This window comes from Erinaceus europaeus, chromosome 14 (genome assembly GCF_950295315.1).
Source record: "Erinaceus europaeus chromosome 14, mEriEur2.1, whole genome shotgun sequence".
Lineage (NCBI taxonomy): Eukaryota > Metazoa > Chordata > Mammalia > Eulipotyphla > Erinaceidae > Erinaceus > Erinaceus europaeus.
In genome coordinates, this window is record NC_080175.1 from 39,801,265 (window position 1) to 39,823,811 (window position 22,547).

The 22,547-nt window shown below is 45.1% G+C and overlaps 1 protein-coding gene across 1 annotated transcript in view; it reads left to right on the top strand.

Moving 5' to 3' along the window:
- PKD1L1 (polycystin 1 like 1, transient receptor potential channel interacting) overlaps nt 1-22,547 on the top strand; it is a 126,943-nt gene that overhangs the window by 21,403 nt on the left and 82,993 nt on the right. The window contains exons 8-16 of the mRNA XM_060170998.1: nt 1,063-1,269; nt 1,943-2,124; nt 4,173-4,394; nt 7,457-7,617; nt 10,487-10,828; nt 11,581-11,640; nt 14,533-14,703; nt 17,072-17,149; nt 21,146-21,288. Coding sequence (XP_060026981.1) covers nt 1,063-1,269; nt 1,943-2,124; nt 4,173-4,394; nt 7,457-7,617; nt 10,487-10,828; nt 11,581-11,640; nt 14,533-14,703; nt 17,072-17,149; nt 21,146-21,288 — 1,566 coding nt within the window. The remainder of the gene's footprint in view (nt 1-1,062; nt 1,270-1,942; nt 2,125-4,172; nt 4,395-7,456; nt 7,618-10,486; nt 10,829-11,580; nt 11,641-14,532; nt 14,704-17,071; nt 17,150-21,145; nt 21,289-22,547) is intronic.

Sequence of the window (22,547 nt, forward strand, 5' to 3'; positions counted from 1 at the left end):
TCTGTCACCAGCCACGTGTGTTTGCACTCACCTATGATTTGGTGGGTTCCTGTAGTCATTCTAGTCCTGTCTTGTTTCAGTCCCAGGTGGTCTCCTTTGGTATTCCTAGTTGATCTGAGAAAGGAGAGGAGAGGAGCTATAGATCACTTCTATCACCACACACTCCAACTCACATATAGGTCCATTACATTGTCAGAAAGCTGAGGACATAGTGTGCTGGCTGGTATGCTGGGTGATCACCAGTGAACTAAGAGTCAAATATTTTATATTTTTGATACTCTGAAGTGAGAATTTTTTGTATAACTGGGTCCATTAGCTTTTCCCTTGCTATTTTCCTACTAAATTCATGTTGAAAAGATTTTTTCCTTACTATGTGTATATAAGTATGAATGGTTTTTTTTTTTTTTTTTGTCTGTTTTGTCTTTCATTTGTCTTTTTTTTTTTCTTAAAATAGGTGTGGTGTTTGTTCTGTTGCTTTAAATTCTAAGATGCGATATTTTAGTTTGTGCACATAACCATGTGTGCCACTGCCTGGCCCCCAAGACATGATATTTTAAATACTGAGTTGTCAGTAAAGTCATGATGCATTTTTGCATAGAGGCCCCCAGAAAAATATGTCATGATTTTTCCAAAAGCCCAGTAGATAAACAAATACTTGGGATCTGGTGTTGAAGAGGTGCTCATTGTTTCTCTTATGTGAAGAGGAAAAAAGGAAAAACACCTGGAAATAGTAATAGGTGTAGGAATGACTAAAAAGGAAGTGAAGGCAGGATTCTTTACAAACAAACAAACAATATGTATATACATACATAGAAATAGATAGTTATAGAATCAGCCTATATCTGTAAGTTTGGGAGAACTAGTGCAGTTTCCAATGGGAAGGATGGGGACAGAGCTCTAGTGGTGGGAACTGTTGGCATTATACCTCTGTTATTTTATAATTGTGGAAATAAATATTAAATCACTAATAGATAATTAAAAGATAATGTGTGTCCAGGCTTTTGTACTGATACTAGTCACAGCAGAGCCTTTACTGAGCCAATTTTTCTTCCTCATCCACAGGTGTGGCGGTCTCAGCCTATAGAGTTGAGGGTGACGTTCGAGGCCCCCATGCTCTGCGACATCTCCCAAGGCCTCACTTATAGCTGGAGCCTCCAGAGCTCTGCAGGGCTGACAGTCCCCCTGCCTCCTGCTGTCCACACACACAGGCAGACCCTCACTGTGCCAGGCTACTTCTTGGAACCCGGGAACTACACTGCCCTGGCCAAGGTAGGCGAGGGGCTCACGATATCACCTACAGACCACCGTCACTTCCTTCAGCCTCTGAGCAGGTGCTCAGCACTTGCCACTCTGTACCTGCACTGGCCAAGAGGAGTTTGAAAAAAAAAAATTCAAGTTGCATAGGATTTCAAGAGAGATGTTTTAATTCCTTTTGGAGAACAAATCATATACAAAGATTGACAAAGCCATCCACTAAAACCATGTTCCATAGTTGTTGAACAGAAACATCCTGTGGGGGTGGGCTGGGTAGCACTGTAGCCAGTTAAGTGCACAAAGCACCATGTTCAAGGACCTGGGCTTGAGCCCCCTCACCTGCAGGGGTCACTTCTCGAGCAGTGAAGCAGGTCTGCAGATGTCTCACTGTTTCTCTCCCTCTATCTCTGCCTCCCTTCTCAATTTCTCTCTGTCTTATCAAATATAATAGAAGGGGAGGGGGAGAGAAAGAAAAAAATGACTGCTGGGAGTGGTGGATTCATTGTACCAGCACCAAGCCCCAGCAATAACCCTGGTGGCCATTAAAAAATAGTAATAATTACTGTGCACCTGCTTGAATGCCATAGTGATGTTCCAGATATAAGAAAGGTTTCATGTTTCATACCTCCAGTTTCTGGGAGCGTCATGCTGGGTCACCCTGAGAGAACCCCTGTTGCTGACATTTCAGGTCCAGGTGGAAGGCAGTGTTGTGTACAGTAACTATTGCGTTCAGGTCGAGGTACGCGCCCGGGCCCCTGTCAGTGTGATCTCCGAGGGCACACACCTGTTCATCTCCAGGACCCTGGTCTCCACCATCACCCTCAGGGGCTCCCAGTCCCATGACCCGGACTATCCTGGGGCCATTCTCAGGTGAGCCCCAGCTCATGTCAGCACACACTTTTCTTTGTGTCCTCTGTCTCCTTATCAGTTGAAGTAATAGATACATGAGTTGAACAAGAACGTCTTGTGCTTCTAACTGAACATCATTGTGATGGCCTTAGGGATGTTAAACTTTTGTGCATCCAATTTCTAGAAGCATCCTAGAATATGTATGTATATGAATATATGTATCTATGTATACATATATATATATACACATATGTGTGTGTGTATAAATATTTTCTATTTGACTGCTGGGGCCTCTTGCCTATGCATTTCCACTGTTCCCAGTAAACTTTTTTCCCCTTTCAACTTCAGACAGAGAGCTGTGAAGAGACACACTGAGAGGGGGGCTGGGTGGTGGTGCACCTTGTTGAGTGCACGTTACAAGTTTGAGCCCCCAGTCCCCACCTGCATGGGGAAAGTTTTTCTAGTGAAGCAGGGCTGTAGGTATCTCTCTGTCTCTTTTCCTCTCTATCGACCCCTTCCCTCTCAATTTCTGACTGTTTCTATCAAATAAATAAAATTTAAATAAATTTAAAAAGAGGGAGTAAGAGAGAGCAAGGAGACAACACAGCATCACTCGATCCTTCAAGGAGCTTTCCCTGCATGGTTCTACACTGTGGTATCTGAGGCTTGAAGCTGATCCTTTCACAGGATAAAGTCTGCAAGCTGCTGGGTGCTTTTTGTCTCAGCCCCTGCACAAGTAATTCTTTGTGAATCAAAGTATAATGGGATTAAGGAAACAGAGTAGAAATAAAACATGAAAAACTTATCAGCAGATACTTATAAGCCATTATGGAAAGGAGGTTGAAATACTGTATTAGTCTGTTTAGGCTTTTATCAGTTGTCATGAACTGGGTGACTTGTAAACAACAGGATTTTATTTCTCACAATTCTGGGCACTGGAGGTCAAAGACAAAGGCAGCCAAAGACTGAACAGCTTGTGAAGCTGCTGTTCCTCAATCATTGAGGCTTTGGATGTAGTGGCTTAGAATTCATGCTGGTTACAAAGCATAGAGGAGAAAGCAACTTCGACAGATGAACAGCAGCTTAGAGCCTGTGTGGCACTTGTATGGGCCTCCCTGCTGTGGAGCATAGGGCCTGGCCCTGGGTGCGTCTCCAAGGGCAGGGCTGCTTGTTGACCTGTGTATGGCTGTCAGGGCTGGGGATGTTGATGTTTTCTTGATCAGTGAACACAACAACTCTTCCATTGTAGAGGACTGTGCCTCAGGAAAGCTGAGGCTCCAGGGTTTTTCTCTTGGCCAGTCCACATAATCTTTCTGGGGCTGGGCAGCTCCCTGAGGCTCTTGGATTATGTTTTCTTTCTTTCTTTCTTTCTTTCTTTCTTTCTTTCTTTCTTTCTTTCTATCTTTCTTTTTATTGCCATCAATGTTATTGTTGAGGCTTCATCTCAGTACTATGAATCCACTGTTCCAGTAGCTATTTATTTATTTATTTTCTATTTTATTTAATAAGATGGAGAGAAATTGAGAGGGTACAGAGGTAGAGGGGAAAGAGAGAGACACCTGCAGACCTGCTTCACTGCTTGTGCAGATGGCAAGAAGGAGCTTGAACCCTGGTCATTGTACTTGGGATGCATGTGCTCAATGTGGTATGCCATCACCTGTACTCTGAGATTATATCTTCTTCCCTGGGCTGGGAAGATGTGACCTTCCTATTGGTCCCATGTGACTGTAAGGATCAGAGGAGTCTGAAATGCTGCTTGGGTGGGCATGTAGACATCAGAGCAGAGGTGGGCTTTGCACAGGCTGATCTGAGCAGCCAGATGCCAAGGCATGAGGGACAGGCAGGATGGCAGGAGAGGTTGGAAGCAGGGCCCTGACAAGGACCCTAGCTCTGAGCAGATAAACAGACACGGCTGGGCCAACCTCCTTAAATCAGAGAACAGGGAGTGTAACATCTCCATGTCTCCCCACACTTCCTGCCACACCCCCAGAAGAAGCTCAGATGGTGACCTGAGTGGTCAGTCAAGTGACCAGAGCAGGTGTCCAACATCTCCTGGGGCTTCTCTGCAGCTACCAATGGAGATGCACTGTAGCCAGCACCCCAGGCCACCCCTGCTTGGCCCCGTCATCTTCACACAGCTGGAATGCCCGGGCTCCTGCACTGGTCTTGACAACAAGTTCTCTCAGTGACAGCCACGACCAGTTTCTCATCTTGCTGACTGTGTCCAGCGGTGGCCGGAACTCTTCAGAGGCACAAGTGTTCCTGTCTACCCGTGTTGACCCAGCCCTCAGGTACCCTGTGGTCCATAATCCCTCAGTACAGGTGATCTGTGTCATAAAACGGTGTTGGGGGGCACCCAGAGGGACCTGCTGTGCATGTAAGAGTTGAGGGCTCAGGTACTCTGCTAGTGAGGAAGGAAGGGCTATCTGGGAAGGGCCAGAAAGGACTGTGGCTTCAGGCTGGCTTCCTTGAAAAGTTCACCAGAGTGTGTTTGGGGAGGAGGGAAGCAGGGGGTCTGGGTGATGGTACACCCAGTTAAGCACACACATTACTATGCTCAAGGATCCAGGTTCAAGCCCCCTGCTCCCCACCAGCAGGGGGGAAGCATCACAAGCAATGAAACAGGTCTGCAGGTGTCGCTCTCTCTCTCCATCTCCATCTCCTTTTCCTCTCAATTTCTCTATCCTATTCAGTAATAGAAAAAAAAAAAAATAGAAAGAAAAAAAAAAGGAAAAACTGGTTGCCAGGAGTGATGGATTCATAGTGCTGGCACCAAACCCCAGTAATAATCCTGGTAGCAGAAAAGAGAGTTTACCTGTGACCACTCCAGGAAGGCACATTGTAGGTGACCCAAGGTGGGGTTCAGCTCCAGGACTCCTTTCTTAGGCTGGAGCAGCAAAAGCGCTTCAGAGCTGGTGCCTAGGACCTTTTGGCAGCCCTGAGCCCTGGGCTGTGGGGCAGGTGGCAGTTTGGGCCCACCAGTAGTGCCAAGATTATGCATGGGAAAGAAAATAAAGGCAAGAGCTGCAAACCAGCCTTTCCCCCAACACACACACACATACACACACACACACACACACACACACACACACACACACACACACACACACACACACCAGTGTGGTACCCAGTGGCTAAGAGCAGCCTCAGACATGACAGCATGTGCCCAACTGCACTGGCCAAGAATTATTGCCAAGGGACATATGCCAACAGTGGGAATGATCTATGCTGAGTTAGACTCTCTTGTTCTATGAATATAACACCATATATAATTATACCACTTACAAAATAGTTACAGAGTTAATCTCAAAGTGTTGGCTCACTCTGCACTGAAATTGTTAGATGTCTATCTTCTAGTGTGGGAGAGTGTCCTGGAAAGACATCTTACCATTCCAGGCCTTTACTGGCCACGAACTTCTACAACTCATGGCTCAATTATTCTGCATGGCCAGCAAAGAGCCATAACTCCTCAGAGTTAGGTGTCAGTGGAAGCATAGTTTCAGGAGCCAAAGCTCCTGGCCACCACCAGTTGGTGCCTGATGTGGATGAAGGGGTGAATGATTTGACGGCCATTGAAGCCTTAAAAATCTGCTGAGATTCCCAAAAGAATGCTACTTAGAAAGGATGTTGAAGAGACTTCCTCATGCTGGCCCTGGCCATATTGACCAGGTTGGCACCCTCATTAGGAGGGCCACTCTATGCCGATTTCACCCTCGTGTTCTACATATCAAACATTTCTAGTGATATGTACTGTCTTAAAATTCCTTTGATTGATCTTGATATTGAACTAATAAATGCCAGGGGACCCAGTAAGTAGTGCCACACTACTTATCCCTATCTTCCAGAGAGTAAAAATGTGAATCACTGGGCCTCTTAAAAGCAAACAGAAGTTTTAAATGATCTTTTATTAATTCTGCATTGGAGGCTAGAAAGGAGGAGGCCAGAGGATCTAGGCCCAGGGGAAATGGACATGGTGTTTAATTTGTGGGCTGTGGAGCTGTCATGACTAAGGACAGGTGCAGGGAGGAGGTGTGTTTTGGGAGGGCCAATTGAACACCCAAGGGCATGTGGAAAGTGAAGTCATATTTTTCCCCTCTTACAGCCAGTGCTGCACAGGGGATCCAGGAGAGAAAGTAAGGCAGTGGTAAGGGTATTAAAAGCTTACTGTGGTGAATAAGTTAAAAAACAGTCACCAGGGAGTTTGGCGGTAGCGCAGTGGAATAAGTGCACATGGCGCAAAGCGCAAGGACTGCTGTAAGGATCCTGGTTCGAGCCCTGGCTCCCCACCTGCAGGGGAGTCACTTCACAGGCGGTGAAGCAGGTCTGCAGGTGTCTTTCTCTCTCCCTCTCTCTTCCCCTCCTCTCTCCATTTCTTTCTGTTCTATCCAACAACCACAACATCATCAATAACGATAATAACTACAACAATAAAACAAGGGCAACAAAAAATAAATAAATTTTTTTTTAAAAAAGCTTAAAAAAAACACCCTGTCACCAAGAGAAGGGTGGACAGTAAAAAGGAGCCATCTGCCTAAAGCTGAGTCTGAGGAAGGCCTACAGCAAGGAGAGAGCCAGCTTAGCTAGGCATTACTGCTTTGTTTTTGCCTCCAGGGTTATCACTGGGGCTGGGTGTTGGCACTATGATCCACTGCTACTAGTGGCCATTTCCCCCCTTTTCATTGGGTAGGACAGAGAGAAATTGAGAGAGGAGAGGAAGGTAGAGGGGAAGAAAGAAAGATAGACACCTGCAGACCTGCTTCACCACTTGTGAAATGACCCCCCTGCAGGTTGAGAGCCAGGGACTCGAACCCCGATCCTTGCACAGGTACTTGCATTTAGTACTATGTGTGCTTAACACCACCACCTGGTGCCCCACCACCTGGCCCCCAGAATTAATGTTTTGGTTATATACTTTTCATTGAAAACTGGGTCTGTGGGAAAACAGGGTGAAGAAATGTATTGGTAACCACCCTGGCAAGTCAGGGACAAATTTCTTTCAGTCCAAGTCAACTGTCTCCTATTCAGTTGTCAGAGCACAACCACTGGTTCAGCCTGGTAGAAACCAGGAGGGAAAGCAGGGAAGACTCCTTGTGTGGAGAGCTGGGGCAGTTCTGTGACTCAGAGAGCCTGCAGCCTCTTTGAGCTCGAAGCCTCTTGGAGCCTCCTAGAATAGCGCCCATGTCAGTACATGTGGCTGAGACAGCGCCAGACAAACTCCAGAAGTGGGTGTGTCACTGTGACACTACTATTGAATCACATAGTGACTGACTATCCAATGGAGGAGGGATGTTAGTGGGTCTGATGTGAACAACTGCTGCCAACAAACCCTGGTATCTCAAACTCCAAATTCCAGATGGGTCCACATCTCCTGGATCAATTTTAAAGACGTGCTCGTCAACTGGAACGAAGAGCTCTCTCTTCGAGCAGAATGTGAAGACTGTGGGGAAGTAGCAGATCTCTCTTATTCCTGGGATCTCTTTCTAGTCAATGCAACAGAAAAGAATAATCTAGAAGGTAAAGATTTCCGTTGCTCTCTTGTGTTAACAGAGGACTTGGTATGACTCAGCCTTATCTGAGATAGCTGACAGTTTGGGGAGCTTGATTCCTCTGACCTGTGGCCTGACTCCTCTAGTGTCTCCATTCCTCTTGGTTTTGCACCTATATGCAGGCTGGTGACAGAAGCAGAAAGAGGTAATGCTCACAGGCTGTGTTTCAGTATCTTTGACAACTGGGAGGCAAGAGCCAGCTCCACTGAGCAGTGGAAGCTCTCTGAAGCAACACACAATCTGTTCAGTGTTGTAGGGTCTGCGTCTCTCCCAGAGTCTGGCTGGTTCTCTGGGCAGATTTGCTGGTTCTAGGCCTCTTCTGTCCAGCCCTGTTATCTATGAGTTCAAGCATCTCCCTGAAACTCAGCTTTCTTGGGTGAAAAGTATAGGACAATCAGTGATTCACAGGGACAAGGCTAAATAAAATCAGTTGTGTAATACCCACACACAAGATAATGGTGGAGAATGCTTTGGCTACTGGGCTTGAGCCTGAAGCAAGATGATTCTCATCTGTGACATTTGTGATTAGTGAGATTGTTTTCTGAATGGTCAACAAGAAACTTTCTTTTCAGCTGGACCTGGCTGAATCCCACAACAGAATTTTGTGCCAAGCCTACAGGGACTTTGTCCCCACCTTATTTTTTACCCCTTAAATGAAGCCATACAAGTCTTCCATAAGGAAAGCCCCAAGACCAGTTGACCTTGGTGGCAAAAGAGACATGAAAACAGAGAGTGCTTGTACCCTCCCCACACAGGCAAGCCATTCCCAAATTCTTTTGGTAAATTGAGTTTTTCTGACTCAAAGCCTCTGCTAAATGAATTGTAGGAGTTTGCAGTATAAACTTTTGGCAAAGAAAATATTTGTTCCTAAATTGGTGAGTGTCAAGGAATTAACTCTCAGGGAACAGTAAAAGTTTACTAAAACATTTTGAAAATCCAGAGAGGGGGGCTGGATTCTGGAAAAGAAATAACAAAATATTATACTTGGGACTTTTAAAAAATATCTTTATTTATTTCTTATGTGGTAGAGACAGAAAAAGATTGAGAGGGGGAGATAGAGCAGGAGAGAGACAGAGAGACACCTACAGCCCTGCTTCACCATTTGTGAAGCAGGTGGGGACCAGAGGCTTGAACCTGGATGCTTGTGCACTATAATGTGATTGCTTAATCAGGTGTGCTACCACCTGGCCCCTACTTGGGATTTTTTTTTTACATTGAAGCTGTATTATACATTCTAACAGCAGCATTTAGAATTATACTGGACACAGGTTGACATGTGAGTGAGGACTAGATGAGCCCTTACACGCCTCCACTGCAGAGCACGCATGACTAACCGTTGGTGGTGATCAGAGAGTTGGACAAGCCCACGCAGGGACTGGCGGGGTACAAAACCCAGATGATGCAGCTGTGCCAACTAGCATCCCCCCAAATGTCCACTTTTTGCCATTGCTCTGCATGTCACCCCAGTATTTGTCCATTCAGTGCAGTTTTCAAATAGATACTCAGTCTGCTCAAAAAAAAGCATCCTGATGTATTATGTAGACTCAAAAAAAATCAGTCAGGCCAGGTGGTGGTGCACCCAGTAGAGTGCACACATTACAGCGCTCAAGGCCCCAGGCTCAAGCCCTGGAATCCTTGACTACGGAGAGGACGCTTCACAAGCAATAAAGCAGTGCTACAGGTCTCTCTCTCCCCCATCACTTTTCTCAATTTCTGTCCCTATGCAAAGTAAATTAATAAATTTAAAAATATTTTAAAGGAACTGGGCTGTGGTGCACCTGGTTAAGTGCATGTGTTGCCATTCATAAGAGCTCAGGTTCAAGCCCCCACTCCCCACCAGTAGGGGAAAGCTTCACATGTGGTAAAGCAATGCTGCAGGTGTCTCTCTGACTCTCTACCTCTCTGTCTCCCTTCTCTCTCAATTTCTTTCTGTCCTATTAAATAAAATAATTCTTTAAAAATATTATATTTTGAGAGTCAGGTGGTAGCACAGTGGGTTAAATGCAGGTGGCACAAAGTGCAAAGACCAGTGTAAGGATTGTGGTTCGAGCTCCCGGCTCCCCTATCTGCAGGGGAGTCATTTCACAGGCAGTCAAGTAGGTCTGCAGGTGTCCATCTTTCTCTCCCCCTCTCTGTCTTCCCTTCCTCTCTCCATTTCTCTGTCCTATCTAACAACAACAATAATAACTACAACAACAATAAAAAACAATAAGGGCAACAAAAGGAAAATAAATAAATATAAAAAATATTATTTCTGGGGACCAGATGGTGGCGCACTGGGTTAAGCACACATAGTACAAAGTGTAAGGATCTCTACAAGGATCCTGGTTCGAGCCCCCAGCTCCTCACTTCACAAATAGTGATGGAGGTCTACAAGTGTCTATCTTTCTCTCTCCCCTCCTCTCTCAATTTCTCTCTGTCCTATCAAGAAAAAGAAAAGAAAAGAAAAGAATGGCACAGGAGCAGTGGATTCATAGTACAGGCACTGAACTCCAGCAACCCTGGAGAAAAAAATTTTTTTTACTTGTTTATTTATTACATAGAGACAGAGAAAATCAAGAAGGAAGGAAGAGATAGGGAGAAAGAGACACACACCGGCAGCACTACTTTGCTGCTCGTGAAACTTCTTCCCTGCAGGTAGGGACTGGGGGCTTGAACCTGGGTCATTGCACACTAGCATGTATGCTCAACTAGGAGTGCCACCACCCAGCCCCTAAATTAAAAAAAAGAAAAAAATTAAAATATTTTAAAAAAGAAAAATCAAATTTTGTTGCTAGGTTTGAATTGTTTAATACTTAAATGTTAATGTTAAATTTCATTTTGAATGTCTGTTCAAGGTCCCTTTTGTAGGACAGTGGGGCTGCTGGGCTCTTCAAGAGTTGGCGCTGTCTCTAGGTCCTTTGCCCCAAAGCTGACAACAGTGAAGCCAGACCAACTAGGCACCAATGAGACAATAGCATCCTCGTTGTGGGAGCCATCTCCACAGTCACCAGGCCCTTACACTCCAGGCAGGCCTGCCTTCTGGGGTCTGGGGAGGACCCCCAAGGAGGCCACAGGGAGCTCAAAGCAGGCTCCTGTGGCTGGTGACACTTCAGCCCTAGAGGCAGCCTCCTGGGGTGAGGAGTCCCTGGTGTTCAGCCCCTCTCCTTCTGAAAGCCCCTCTTCCCCTTCAATCTCTGGTAAGTACCTAGTGCTGCATGTTAGCCCTTTGGTCTGAGTACCAGCGCTACCTTTGAAGGGAGGATTTTTGTGGTTTAAGTGTGAGATCCCATTAGCACCCACTTTACACTGGCACTCAGCTTTAGTGCATATGCCCAAGTCTGTTTCCTCCTGTCTAATTTAGACACAAGTGGTGTCTGGGCTAGATTGAGCCACTATACAAACTAGCTTCCCGGGGGTCAGGCGGTAACACAGTGGGTTAAGTGCACGTGGCACAAAGCTCAAGGACCAGAGTAAGGATCCCAGTTACAGCTAAAGAGTTAAACCCCAGGATTCTGGGTTTCTGTTCTCTATCAAGAGAGAGCCTCTGAGAGATTCTCAGTGTTCAGACAATAGTCTGCAGGGACAGAAACCTGCTTTTACAGCAGGGTGCTCTTAAGTCCACCTGTCTTCTTCTAAGAGGAAAGAGGATAGAGTATTATCTGAAGTCAAGTGAAAACATGCTCCATAGAGACCAGCATCTCTGACCTTGGCCCCTCACTTACTAGCTGGACTCTTTGGAAAGCCACAGTAAACTTGGAATTCCAATTTCAATGACACCTACCCTCCCCTGCTCCCATGATGCTGCAGTGAAATGCCTTTGAGGGAACTTTGTTATCTCTCAGGCCATGTGTGGACTCTAGAACTAGCCCAAGGATAATGATATTGATCAGAGAGTCAGTATTGATGCCAGGTGTTCAGTAAAACATTATGGTTTTGCCCTTTCACATAGATTTTGAAGCCTATTACAGTGACATCCAAGAAGCAGAACCATCCAGAGGACGACAACCAGGTGACCATGAGTCTGTACTGTTCTGTCTTCCCTGGAGCCCCTGGGTCCTTGCCTAGCCAACCCACCACACCCTTCAAATCCACTGCCTCTCACCTGGAGACAATTCCAGAGTCAAAGGGAAGAGTCAAGCTTTGCTCAGCACGGTTTACCTAGACCCGTGTTTTTAGCTCACCCACTATCTGCACTGGTATCTTACATTTCCCCACATGCAGGCACTGTCCCTCTTCCACACCACAGGTGCTGTCTTCTGAGAATGCCTCCCTCAGCATCCCTCCAAGCTGTCGTTATGGGGGATTCCTCCTTTCTGATTCATTCCCTCTCACTAGAATGTCTCCTCACTCCTGTAACATTCCCCCAACATCCCAGGGCATTTATTCTTACAGCTTAAAGCAGTTGGCATGTCACACACACCTGGACTATTTCTGGTCTGTCCTGCCATGCACCTGATGAAGTGCTCAAGTTCTGAGACTTAGCCAACCAGTGTCTGTTAATAGTAGAAACCATCACAGATAGAGACTTCAGATCATTGATGCTTTAAGGAGATCATTGTGACTTTTTCTTTTCTTTTTTTTTACTGGGGGGATTAGTGATTTATAGTCAACAGAAAATATAGTTATTGGTATATGTGTAAAATTTCTTAGTTTTCTGCAAAACACTTTCACTCCCAACCTAGGTCCTCCTCCACCATCAAGCTCCAGGATGTGAACATCCTCCCCCTGAGTCTTTTACTTTTGTACAATACACCAAACCCAGTCCAAGTTTGCTTTGTGTTTTCCCTTCTTTTCTTATTTTTAATTTCTGTCCATGAGTGAGATCATCCCATATTCATCCTTCTCTTTCTGGCTTATCTCACTTAATGTGATTCCTTCAAGCTCCATCCAAGATAAAATAAAGAAGGTGAATTCATTCATTTTTCATAGTTGAGTAGTATTTCATTGTGGGTATATACCACAGCTTTCTCAGCCACTCATCTGTTGGACATCTGGGTTCCTCATTGTTACACATCTATCTTTTTGGGTGGGTGTGTTTGGTTCTTTAGGGTATATCCCCAAGAGAGGAATTGCAGGGTCATAGGGAACTCCACTTCTAGCCTTCTGAGAGTTCTCCAGATTGCTCCCCTCAAGGCCTGGACCAAATTACATTCCGACCAGCGGTGCAGGAAGATCCTTTGTCCCCACAGCCTCTCCAACATATGCTGTTACTGTCCTTTCTGATATATGACATTCTCACAGGAGTGAAGTGGTATCTCATTGTTGTCTTTATTTGCATTTCTCAGACAGTCAATGATTTGGATCTTTTTTTCCATATGTCTGTTGGTCTTTTGTATCTCTTCTTTGGTGACTATTCTGTGACTTTTTCTTTACCATCCACTGACTTGCTTTATCTTTTTACTTATTTATTTATAAAAAGGAAGCATTGAAAAAACCATAGGATAAGAGGGATACAACTCCACACAGTTCCCACCACCAGATCTTCGTATTCCATCCCCTCCCCTGATAGCTTTCCTATTCTTTATCCCTCTGGGAGTATGGACCCAAGGTCATTGTGGGATGCAGAAAGGGGAGGGTCTGGCTTCTGTAATTGCTTCCCCGATGAACATGGGCATTGACTGGTCAATTCATACTCCTAACCTGCCCCTCTCTTTCCCTAGTAGGGTGGGGTTCTGGGGAAGCAGAGTTCCAGGACACATTGCTGGGGTTTGTCTGTCCATGGAAGTTTGGTCAGCATCATGCTAGCATCTGGAACCTGGTGGCTGAAAAGAGAGTTAACAAACAAAGCCAAACAAATTGTTGAACAATCATGAATTTAAAGGCTGGAACAGTGCAGATGAAGAGTTGGGGGGGGGTCCTTCATTTTGTAGGTAGCTAGTAGGCATATTTTAGTTATATTCCAAAGGGCCTGTGGCTGTACTAGTTTTTTTTTTGTTTATTTGTTTGTTTGTTTTTGTTTTTTTCCCTGAGCCTGAAATCTGATATGCAGGTGGATCCAAGTTATTGTCTGGGGAGATGATGTTTTGGCTGGAAAAGGGACAGAAAACTGCATCAGGGAAGAGAGCAGCTCCCTAATATGGGAAGGGGGTATAAATATTGTTGACTATAAACCCCATCAATTTGATTTGGTCTGGGGCCCATATTCAGCTTAGGACCCTATGTGACCTCTGCATCCCTGTAGGTCTGAGCTCACATTCTGTGGTCATGAGTAGGAACATTCCAAGCTGCCCCAATATCGACCCATCTTCCTCAGGTGCAGCACAGAGTATGTTGTCCATCCTCCCTTTGGAGGATGGAACATTCTCTACCTTTGTTGATCCAAGTTGAGGGCAAGATCCTACAGGGGCCCACAAAGAGGTCTATTTTGTTGTTCCTGATAGAGATGACCAGTAACAATGGAGAGAGGGATTTATTTGAGGTCTAGGCCCATCATGTCTGTTTGGGAATCTCAGGACTCACCGAATAGGTCCCCAGCTGATAGAGTGGCCTGATAATGACTAAACAGTCATCATTAAAGTATGCCAGTTTCTTGCTCTTATTCAGCTTTTGCAGTCCTTGCTTTGCTAAGGTTAGCTTTGGAGTAAGTGAGAGAACTATAATAGGAAGTAGGTGAGGAGAGTATCAACGTCTAATTATATACTATTTCATTAGGAACATTATACTGACTCAGTACAGACTATTGTGTATTTTTGCTTTCAGGTATATATTTTCCCCTAATTTATGGATACATGTGAACATGTGCTCTATCTCATGCGACCTGGTCTATATCTAGGTTTGGGGACTTTATTAGGAAGTGAACCACCTGTAATGGAATTAGAGAATACCATGAAAGGAAAGGTCTCACCCAAGTTATGAGGCTGAAGGGTTGACGTTCCATGCCTGACTTGCCTTATCTTCTTAGGGACCAGCCTTCCAGGTGCAGGGCCAAGTATGAGTGAAGCTGAGTACCCTGGTGATGGGGACAATCTGGTGGACCCCCTCCTCCTCACCAGTCAAGACCAGCCCCTACTCCTGGTGGACTGGCCCAAGTCCCTGCTCAGCCGAGCCATTTTCCACAGCTACACCTCCTCAGGTACACTTGTCCTCAGTTCACCCTGCTGTTGTCCAGGATGACTAGATTCATGGTCCCTTTCCCACTTATTTTCACCCCTTTGTAGATGGCAGACTGAGGCTCTTTTTAGAGGAAGAATCCACTTCTGCTATCTGCCAGGTACAACCTGTTTGCACTTAATTAAGGAGGAAGATCCTGCTAATGGCTCTGAGAGCTGGTACTCAGATGCCTGCACACACTATATTGTGTCAGCCACAGTGTGGACAGGTCAGGCAGGAAATCAGTACAGGGATGCTGGAACTGGACCTGACCCAGGCTGGCTCTGCTCAGCTTATGGGAACTCAATCCTTTGTGGCAACACTGTGACTACTACTACTACTTTACACGAGCTCTGAGTTTCACACTGCGAGTGAATTCTGCTAGTTAGTCCTGACTTCCTCCATACCTTTTGCATAGCATCTCAGGAAGTGTGATTTAAATGTGACACTCAAACTACCTTTGTCTGGATCACCAGGCTTGCATTTGGGATCTTGATTTTCAGGACACACCACTCAGGGTCAGCCTTCACCTGCTCAGGAAGTGTTCCTGCCACCAGTGACCACAGTCACACCCTGATTTAAGAAATTGCTCTAGTCCATGCCCTACAGTGATAGTAAAATGTCTCTGAGGGGGCTGGACAGTGCCCTACCTGGTTAAGCACACAAACTAATATGTACAGGGACCCAAGAAGCTGGGTCCCCACTCCCTACCTGCAGGGGGGACACTTCATGAGTGGTGAAGCAAGTCTGCAAGTGTCTCTCTCTCTCTCCCACTTCTTCCTTTATCTCCCCCTGCCTTCTTGATTTCTCTCTGTCCTATTCAATTAAAAAAAAAAAAGGAAAGAAAGAAAGAGAAAAAAAATGGCTGCTGGGAGCAGTGGATTTGTAGTGCCAACACCATGCCCCAGAAATAACCCTGGTGACAATAAAAAATAAATAAAAATGTCTTTGAATTACCCCAATAATTCTTTATGGAGCAGCCAGATTTCTAGATTGGCCATGGACTGGCTGGTGGCACAGCAGGCTGAACATACATGTTACCATACATAAAGACTTGGGTTCAAGCCCCAGGCTTCCTCCTGCAGGGAGGAAGCTTCACAAGCTGTAAAGCATGTCTGCTCGTGTCTCTCCTCCTCCTTCCCCTCTCAGATCCTTTCTGTATTTATCAAAAACAACAAACTATATATTTTGGCCAAAGTAGCCCACACACCTGATTATAAATTTGTACATTAATATTTTCTACTGCCCTCCTTAACATTTTTATTTATAAAAAGGAAACACTGAAACAACTATAGGATAAGAGGGGTACAGCTCCCACTACCAGAACTCTATATCCCATCCCATCCCCTGATAGCTTTCCTATTCTTTAATCCTCTGGGAGTATGGACCCAGGGTCATTATGAGGTGCAGAAGGTGGAAGGTCTGGCTTCTGTAATTACTTCCCTGCTGAACATGGGCATTGGCAGGTTGATCTATACTCCCAGCCTGTCTCTCTCTTTCCTTAGTGGGGAAGGGCTCTGGGGAAGCGGGGCTACAGGACACATTGGTGGGGTCGTCTGCCCAGGGATGTCCTGTTGGCATCATGGTAGCATCTAGAAGCTGGTGGCTGAAAAAAGAGTTAACATATAAAGCCAAACAGATTGTTGACTAATCATAAACCTAAAGGCTGGAATATTGCAGATGAAGATTTGGGGTTTCCGTTTTGGAAATAGCATAGGCCTATTTTAGTTATATTCCAAAGGGTCCACGACTATACTAGTTTTGTCCTGAGCCTGATATGCAGGTGGATTCAAATTATTGTCTGGGGAGATGATGTTTTGGTTGGAAAAAGGGTTAGAAAGCTGGATCAGGGAAGAGAGTAGCTCCCAACTATGGGAAAGGTATATAAATATCATTGACTGTAAGCCCCATTGATTTGATCTGGGTCCCATATTCAGCTTAGGAGCCTATGTCACCTCTGTATCCCTGTAGGTCTGAGCTTACATTCTGTGGTCATGAGTAGAAACGTTCCAAGCTACTCCAATTGCAGGACCCATCTTCCTCAGGAGGTAGATAGAGTATACTGCCCTCCTTTTGTTGCCTGGAAGTATGTGTCCTTGCTGAGCTAGGCTTGTTGGCCAGATCCCAAGATTGTTCTTAAAAGGCAGGATAAGCCTACGGATGAGCTCTGAGCTCTGTATCTAAGGCTAGGAGTCAACACACTAAAGGCATTCCCAGGCAGGGTCAAGCTTGTTGAATCATTGTCTTGCCTACCTTCACTTCCTGGCTGTGGTTGAGCCTGCAGGATAGGTGTATATTTGACCTCCCAAGTCCACTCACAGTGGCTCCCCCTGGATCCTTCTTTTCTGCAGGTATTACTGGACGGGCTGTGATGGTCAAGCCTTATGCACTGAGCCCTGGAGAAACATATGTCCTACAAGCCTCTGTAGGTATGTTTTCCATCAGCTGGGTCTGCTGCAGGGAGCAGTGGGGTTTCTGTTATATTCCCTCCCAAGATATCACAGTCATTAAAAAAATTATTTAGGGGGCTGGGTGGTAGCGCAGCAGGTTAAGCGCATATGGAATGAAATGCAAGGGCTGGAGTAAGGATTCCAGTTTGAGCCCCCAGCTCCCCATCTGCAGGGGGTTCAGTTTGCAAGTGGTTAAGCAGGTCTGCAGGTGTCTATCTTTCTCTCCTCCTGTCTGTCTTCCCCTCCTCTATTTCTCTCTGTCCTATCCAACAACAACAACTATGTCAACAATAACAACTACAACAAGCACAACAACAAAGGCAACAAAATGGGAAAAATGGCCTCTAGGAGCAGTGGATTCATAGTGCAGACACAGAGCCCCAGTGATAACCCTGGAGGCAAAAAATATATATATTTTATTTTATGAGCTAGAGATAGAAGAGATAGGCCAGATCTGCACTCTGGTTCTAGTAGCACTAGAGATCAAACTTAGGGGGGCAGTGGTACACCTGGCTCAGTGCACATAGTACTGTGAACCAAGACCCAGGTTTAAGCCACCACTCCCCACCTGCCGTGGGGATGCTTCATGAGCACTGAAGCACATCTGCAGGTATCTATTTTTCTCTCTCCCTAGCTCCTTCTCACTTCTCAATTTTTCTCTGGCCTACTGAATGAAATAGATTTAAAAAAAAAAAAAGGAAAAAATGACCACTAGGAGTGGTGAATTTGTAGTGCCACCACTGAGCCCCAGCAGTAACCCTGGGGGCAATTAAGGGATCAAACTCCAGACCTCATACTTGTAAGTTCAAAGGACTTTCACTGTTCCACCTTCTGGGATACAATCACTCATTTCTGAGTCTCTGTCCTCTTGTTGCAGAATGTCCTCTCTCTCCACTTTGGCCATTAACATTTTATTGTTCTGTTGTTTGCTGACCCTAGAGGGCCAACTAAAGAGAGAGCAGTGTGACTCTATACTTCTGTCTTACTTATGGGATCAGTTGAAAAGTTAGGCTACAGTAAGGGATGTGATTTTTTTTTTAATTTTTTAAAATTTTTTTTTAATTTTTTTTAAAATGTTTAAATGGTTTACGGTTGACAGTAAATACAATAGTTTGTACATGCATAATATTTCCCAGTTTTTCACATAACAGTTCAAACCCTACTAGGTCCTCCTCTGCCATCATGTTTCAGGACCTGAACCCTCGCCCCCCCACCCCAGAATCTTTTACTTTGGTACAGTACACCAACTCCAGTCCAATTTTAGGGAGACCATTTTTTTTTTCATTTGCACAAAGCATTTTTTTAATCCTTGACACTGGGCAGGTTGATTTCTGCCCTGCAATTTGGGTGATGATGTCTACTTATTTTTAAAACCTAACATGATGCTTTTCCCTCCTATATTTTGTAGCCAGCATTCCTTGAAATCTGCCTCACACTTACCCTCAGCTCTGTTGAGTTCATTTAAGTCCACTGTGTATTTCCATTGTTGGGTTCTTTGTTGACATAGAGCTTCCTTCACTTCTTCTGATAGAAGATTGGTGGTGGGACTTAGAGAAGCCCCAAGGGACCATTCTCACTGCATTTGTTACCATGTTTGTCTACATTTCCTTCCGTGATCTAACTAAATGCTATTGAGTTATCTAATTGAAAAGTCTTGACTCACCTTTCTATGTTTCTCTATTCAAAAATGCCTTGTGACTTTTCCGATAGCCCAGTAAATTCTTGGTGTTAGTTTTGAGCACCAGCAAGACATTTGTTTTTGTTTTCACAAAACTAGATGTCTTTTTGCCCTTTGACTAGATTCTCCCTTTTCACTCTGAAATATGTCTGTCCAAATGTTCACATTTGAATCCTCAGATGCGTCACATTCAATAGCTGCAGAGGGACTTAGAGCAGGACTGCAGGTCTCTCTCTCTCTCCCCCCTCCTCCCTCCCCCTCTGCCTCTATTCAATACTTGAATAAATAAAAAAGTTAAAAGAGATATCTGAAGTAAAAAGAATAAAAAGAGAAGAAATAGTATATTAGAATGACCTTTACTGGGTGATTTATAATAACAGGAAATTTAAAAAGTACATATTCTATCACTGATGAAGAGCAATTCTGCATATTGGGATGTCTGCTAACAGGGGTCTTCTGTGGCTATATCTACAGCAGATTTTAAGGGTTTTTAAAGTATTTATTTATTCCCTTTGTTGCCCTTGTTATTTTATTGTTGTAGTTATTATTACTGTTGTTATTGATGCCATGATTGTTGAATAGGACAGAGAGAAATGGAGACAGGAGGGGAAGACAGAGAGGGGAAAAGAAAGATAGACACCTGCAGACCTGCTTCACCGCTTATGAACTGACTCCCCTGCAGGTGGGGAGCCAGAGGCTTGAACCAAGATCCTATGAAGTGCAAGGACCTGTACAAGGATTCTGTTTTGAGCCCCCAACCCCCACCTACAGGGAAGCCATTTCACAAGTGGTGAAGTAGATCTTCAGGTATCTTTTCCCATCTCTATCTTCCTCTACCCTCTCAATTTCTCTCTGTCCTATCCAATAAAATGGGAAAAAAAATGACTGCCAGGAGCAAAAGATTTGTAGTGCTGGCACCTAGCCCCAATGCTGGCACCAAGCCCCAGGAAAACAAACAAACAAACAAACAAAAAAAAAGACACCTTCAGGGCCACAGGTTTGCTGTTCTCTAGAGCCATAGTCTTTAGTGCTTCTATTCTAGACTTTGATTTCTGGTACATGTTTGTTCTCTGGTTCTAGTTAGGAATCTGGTTTGTTTTATGCATCTGAGTTTCCTCTGGTTAGACTACCTTTTTGGTGAACACTCAGAAAATGCACCCCTTTTTATTCGTGAGTGCTAAACAGAGTGGTCCTCAGTGTAATGACCATCAGAACTCCTGTGAAGACATGTGGATACTGATCTATTTTAACACTGGACAGACTGATGAGATAGCTCACTGAGGAGGACGCATGCCTTGCCTTGTGTCCAGCCCAGATTTGAGCACCAGCACCACATGAGAGGTACTATGCCACTGGAAGAAGTTACAGTACTGTGGTACCTCTCTCTGTCTCTATCTGAATTTGAAAAAGTGGCGTGGGTTGGTGGAATTGTGCACATGTATGGCTCCCACTCTATGCACACATAAAATAATGCATGGGTAACGTTCACCCAGAAGGTCTTATATGGGTCCCAAGGATTCAAATTTTTTTTCTTTTTTTAAATTATTTTGTATTTATTTATTTTCCCTTTTGTTGCCCTTGTTGTTTTTTTATATATTTATATTTATTTTTATTTATTTATTCCCTTTTGTTGCCCTTGATGTTTTATTGTTGTAGTTATTATTGTTGTCATTGTTGTTGGATAGGACAGAGAGAAATGGAGAGGGGAGGGGGAAGACAGAGAGAAGGAGAGAAAGATAGACACCTGCATACCTGTTTCACCGCTTGTGAAGCGACTCTCCTGCAGGTGGGGAGTCGGGAGCTTGAACCAGGATCCTTACTCTGGTCCTTGTGCTTCGCACCACATGTGCTTAACCCAGGATTCAGATTTCTAGCATGTTCTCAGGAGATGATGATGGGGCTGGTCTGTGGGAATCCCACCTCGAGACACAAACAGATTTTATGCTATAAAAAAATAATCCTGGGGGCCAGGTAGTGGTGCACTCAGTTAAGCGTACACATTAGCATGTGCAAGCACCTGGGTTCAAGCCCTCACTCCTCGCCTGAAGAAAGGAAGCTTCACAAGTGGTGAAGCAGGTCTTCAGGTAACTGTCTCTCTCCCTCTCTATCTCCTTCCCCCTCTCAATTTCAATCTGTTCTTTGTAATAAAAATAGAAAGAAGAAAAGAGAGAGAAAAATGGCCACCAGGAGTGATAGATTCATAGGCGTAAACCAGGTGGTAATAAAACAAACAAAACAGTATTCTTCATGTCTAGAATTTTTCATAGTGATTTCAGTATCCATTCCATCTTCTTCAGCTTCAAAGCACAACTTCCTGGGAAAAGCTCAGCTCTACCTGACTGTCAGCCAAGCTCCGAGGGGGGTGTCCTGTCATGTGCAGCCCCCCCATGGCCTGGAGGCACACACCATCTTCAGCGTCTTCTGCATGTCAGGGAGACCGGTATGTTGGGGGATCTGGAATTTGTCTTGAAGACTGAGGTGGCCGCCACTCTCAAAAGCTGTGACCAGCCTTTGCATGTGGAAGGAAGAGTATCATCTTCCCACCCTGCAGGTCTAGGTCTGACGCTTCATGTTTACTGACAGATGAGGGGAGACAGAGTGGCCCCCATTAAAGATAAGCAGTCTGTGTGCTGGTAAGACAACTCACCTGGAGAGTGTGCCTGCTTTTGTCATGCCCATGACTCAGGTTCAAGTCCAGCTTCTGCTAAACTGGAGGAAGCTTCTCTCTCTGTCTCTGTGGCAGAGAAAAAGTCAATTTGAATCAAGGGACCTCCAGAAAAAAAAGATAAGGAAGGAAAGAAAAAAGGAAGAAAGAGAGGAGGCCAGACAGTAGCACACCAGGTTAAACGCACATAGTACAAAGAACAAGAACGCAAGCAAGGATCCAGGTTCAAACCTCTGGTTCCCATCTGCAGGGGGGTCACTTCACAAGTGGTGAAGCAGGTCTGCAGGTGTCTTTCTTTCCCCCTCTCTATTTTCCCCTCCTCTCTCAATTTCTCTCTGGCCTATCCAATTAAAAAAAATGGCCACCAGGAGCAATGGATTCATAGTGCAGGCACCGAACCCTGGAGGGGAAAAAAAAAAGAGGAGAAGGAAAGAAGGAAGAATGAAAGGGAGGAAGGAAGGAGCAGTTTTGGAGAGGATTTCCAGACAGCAGTCAGGTAGCAGTAAAGACACCATACCCCTGGGAACAGAATAAATGGAATGGGTGGGACCCCCTTCATGGGTTATGGAGCCAGGGCTGCCAGTCCAATGCACACTGAGCTAGGACCCTCCGTTCATGCTGCCTAACATCACAGAGGAGTCCTGTTGCCTCAGAGAAACCTCTTTCTGCCAGCTTGCACAGTGGAGGATTCAGATGTGATGTTTTGTTTTTGTTTTGCCACCAGGTTATAACTAGGGCTTGCCTTGGCACCCGCACTATGAATCTACTGTTCCCAAGAGCCATTTTTTCCCCTTTTCTTTTTCTTCCATAGAATAGAGAGAAATTGAGAGAGAGAGGGGAGATAGAGAGGGAGAGAAGAACAGAGACACCTGCAGCACTGACTCACTGCTCATGAAGCTTCCCCCATGCAGATGGAGGCCAGGTAGTTGAGCCTGGATGCTTTCACGTGGCATCATGTGCACTGAACTGTGTGTACCCAGCTGCGTGCACCACCTCCCAGTTCCAACAGTGATGGCTTTGCACTGGGTCTTGTG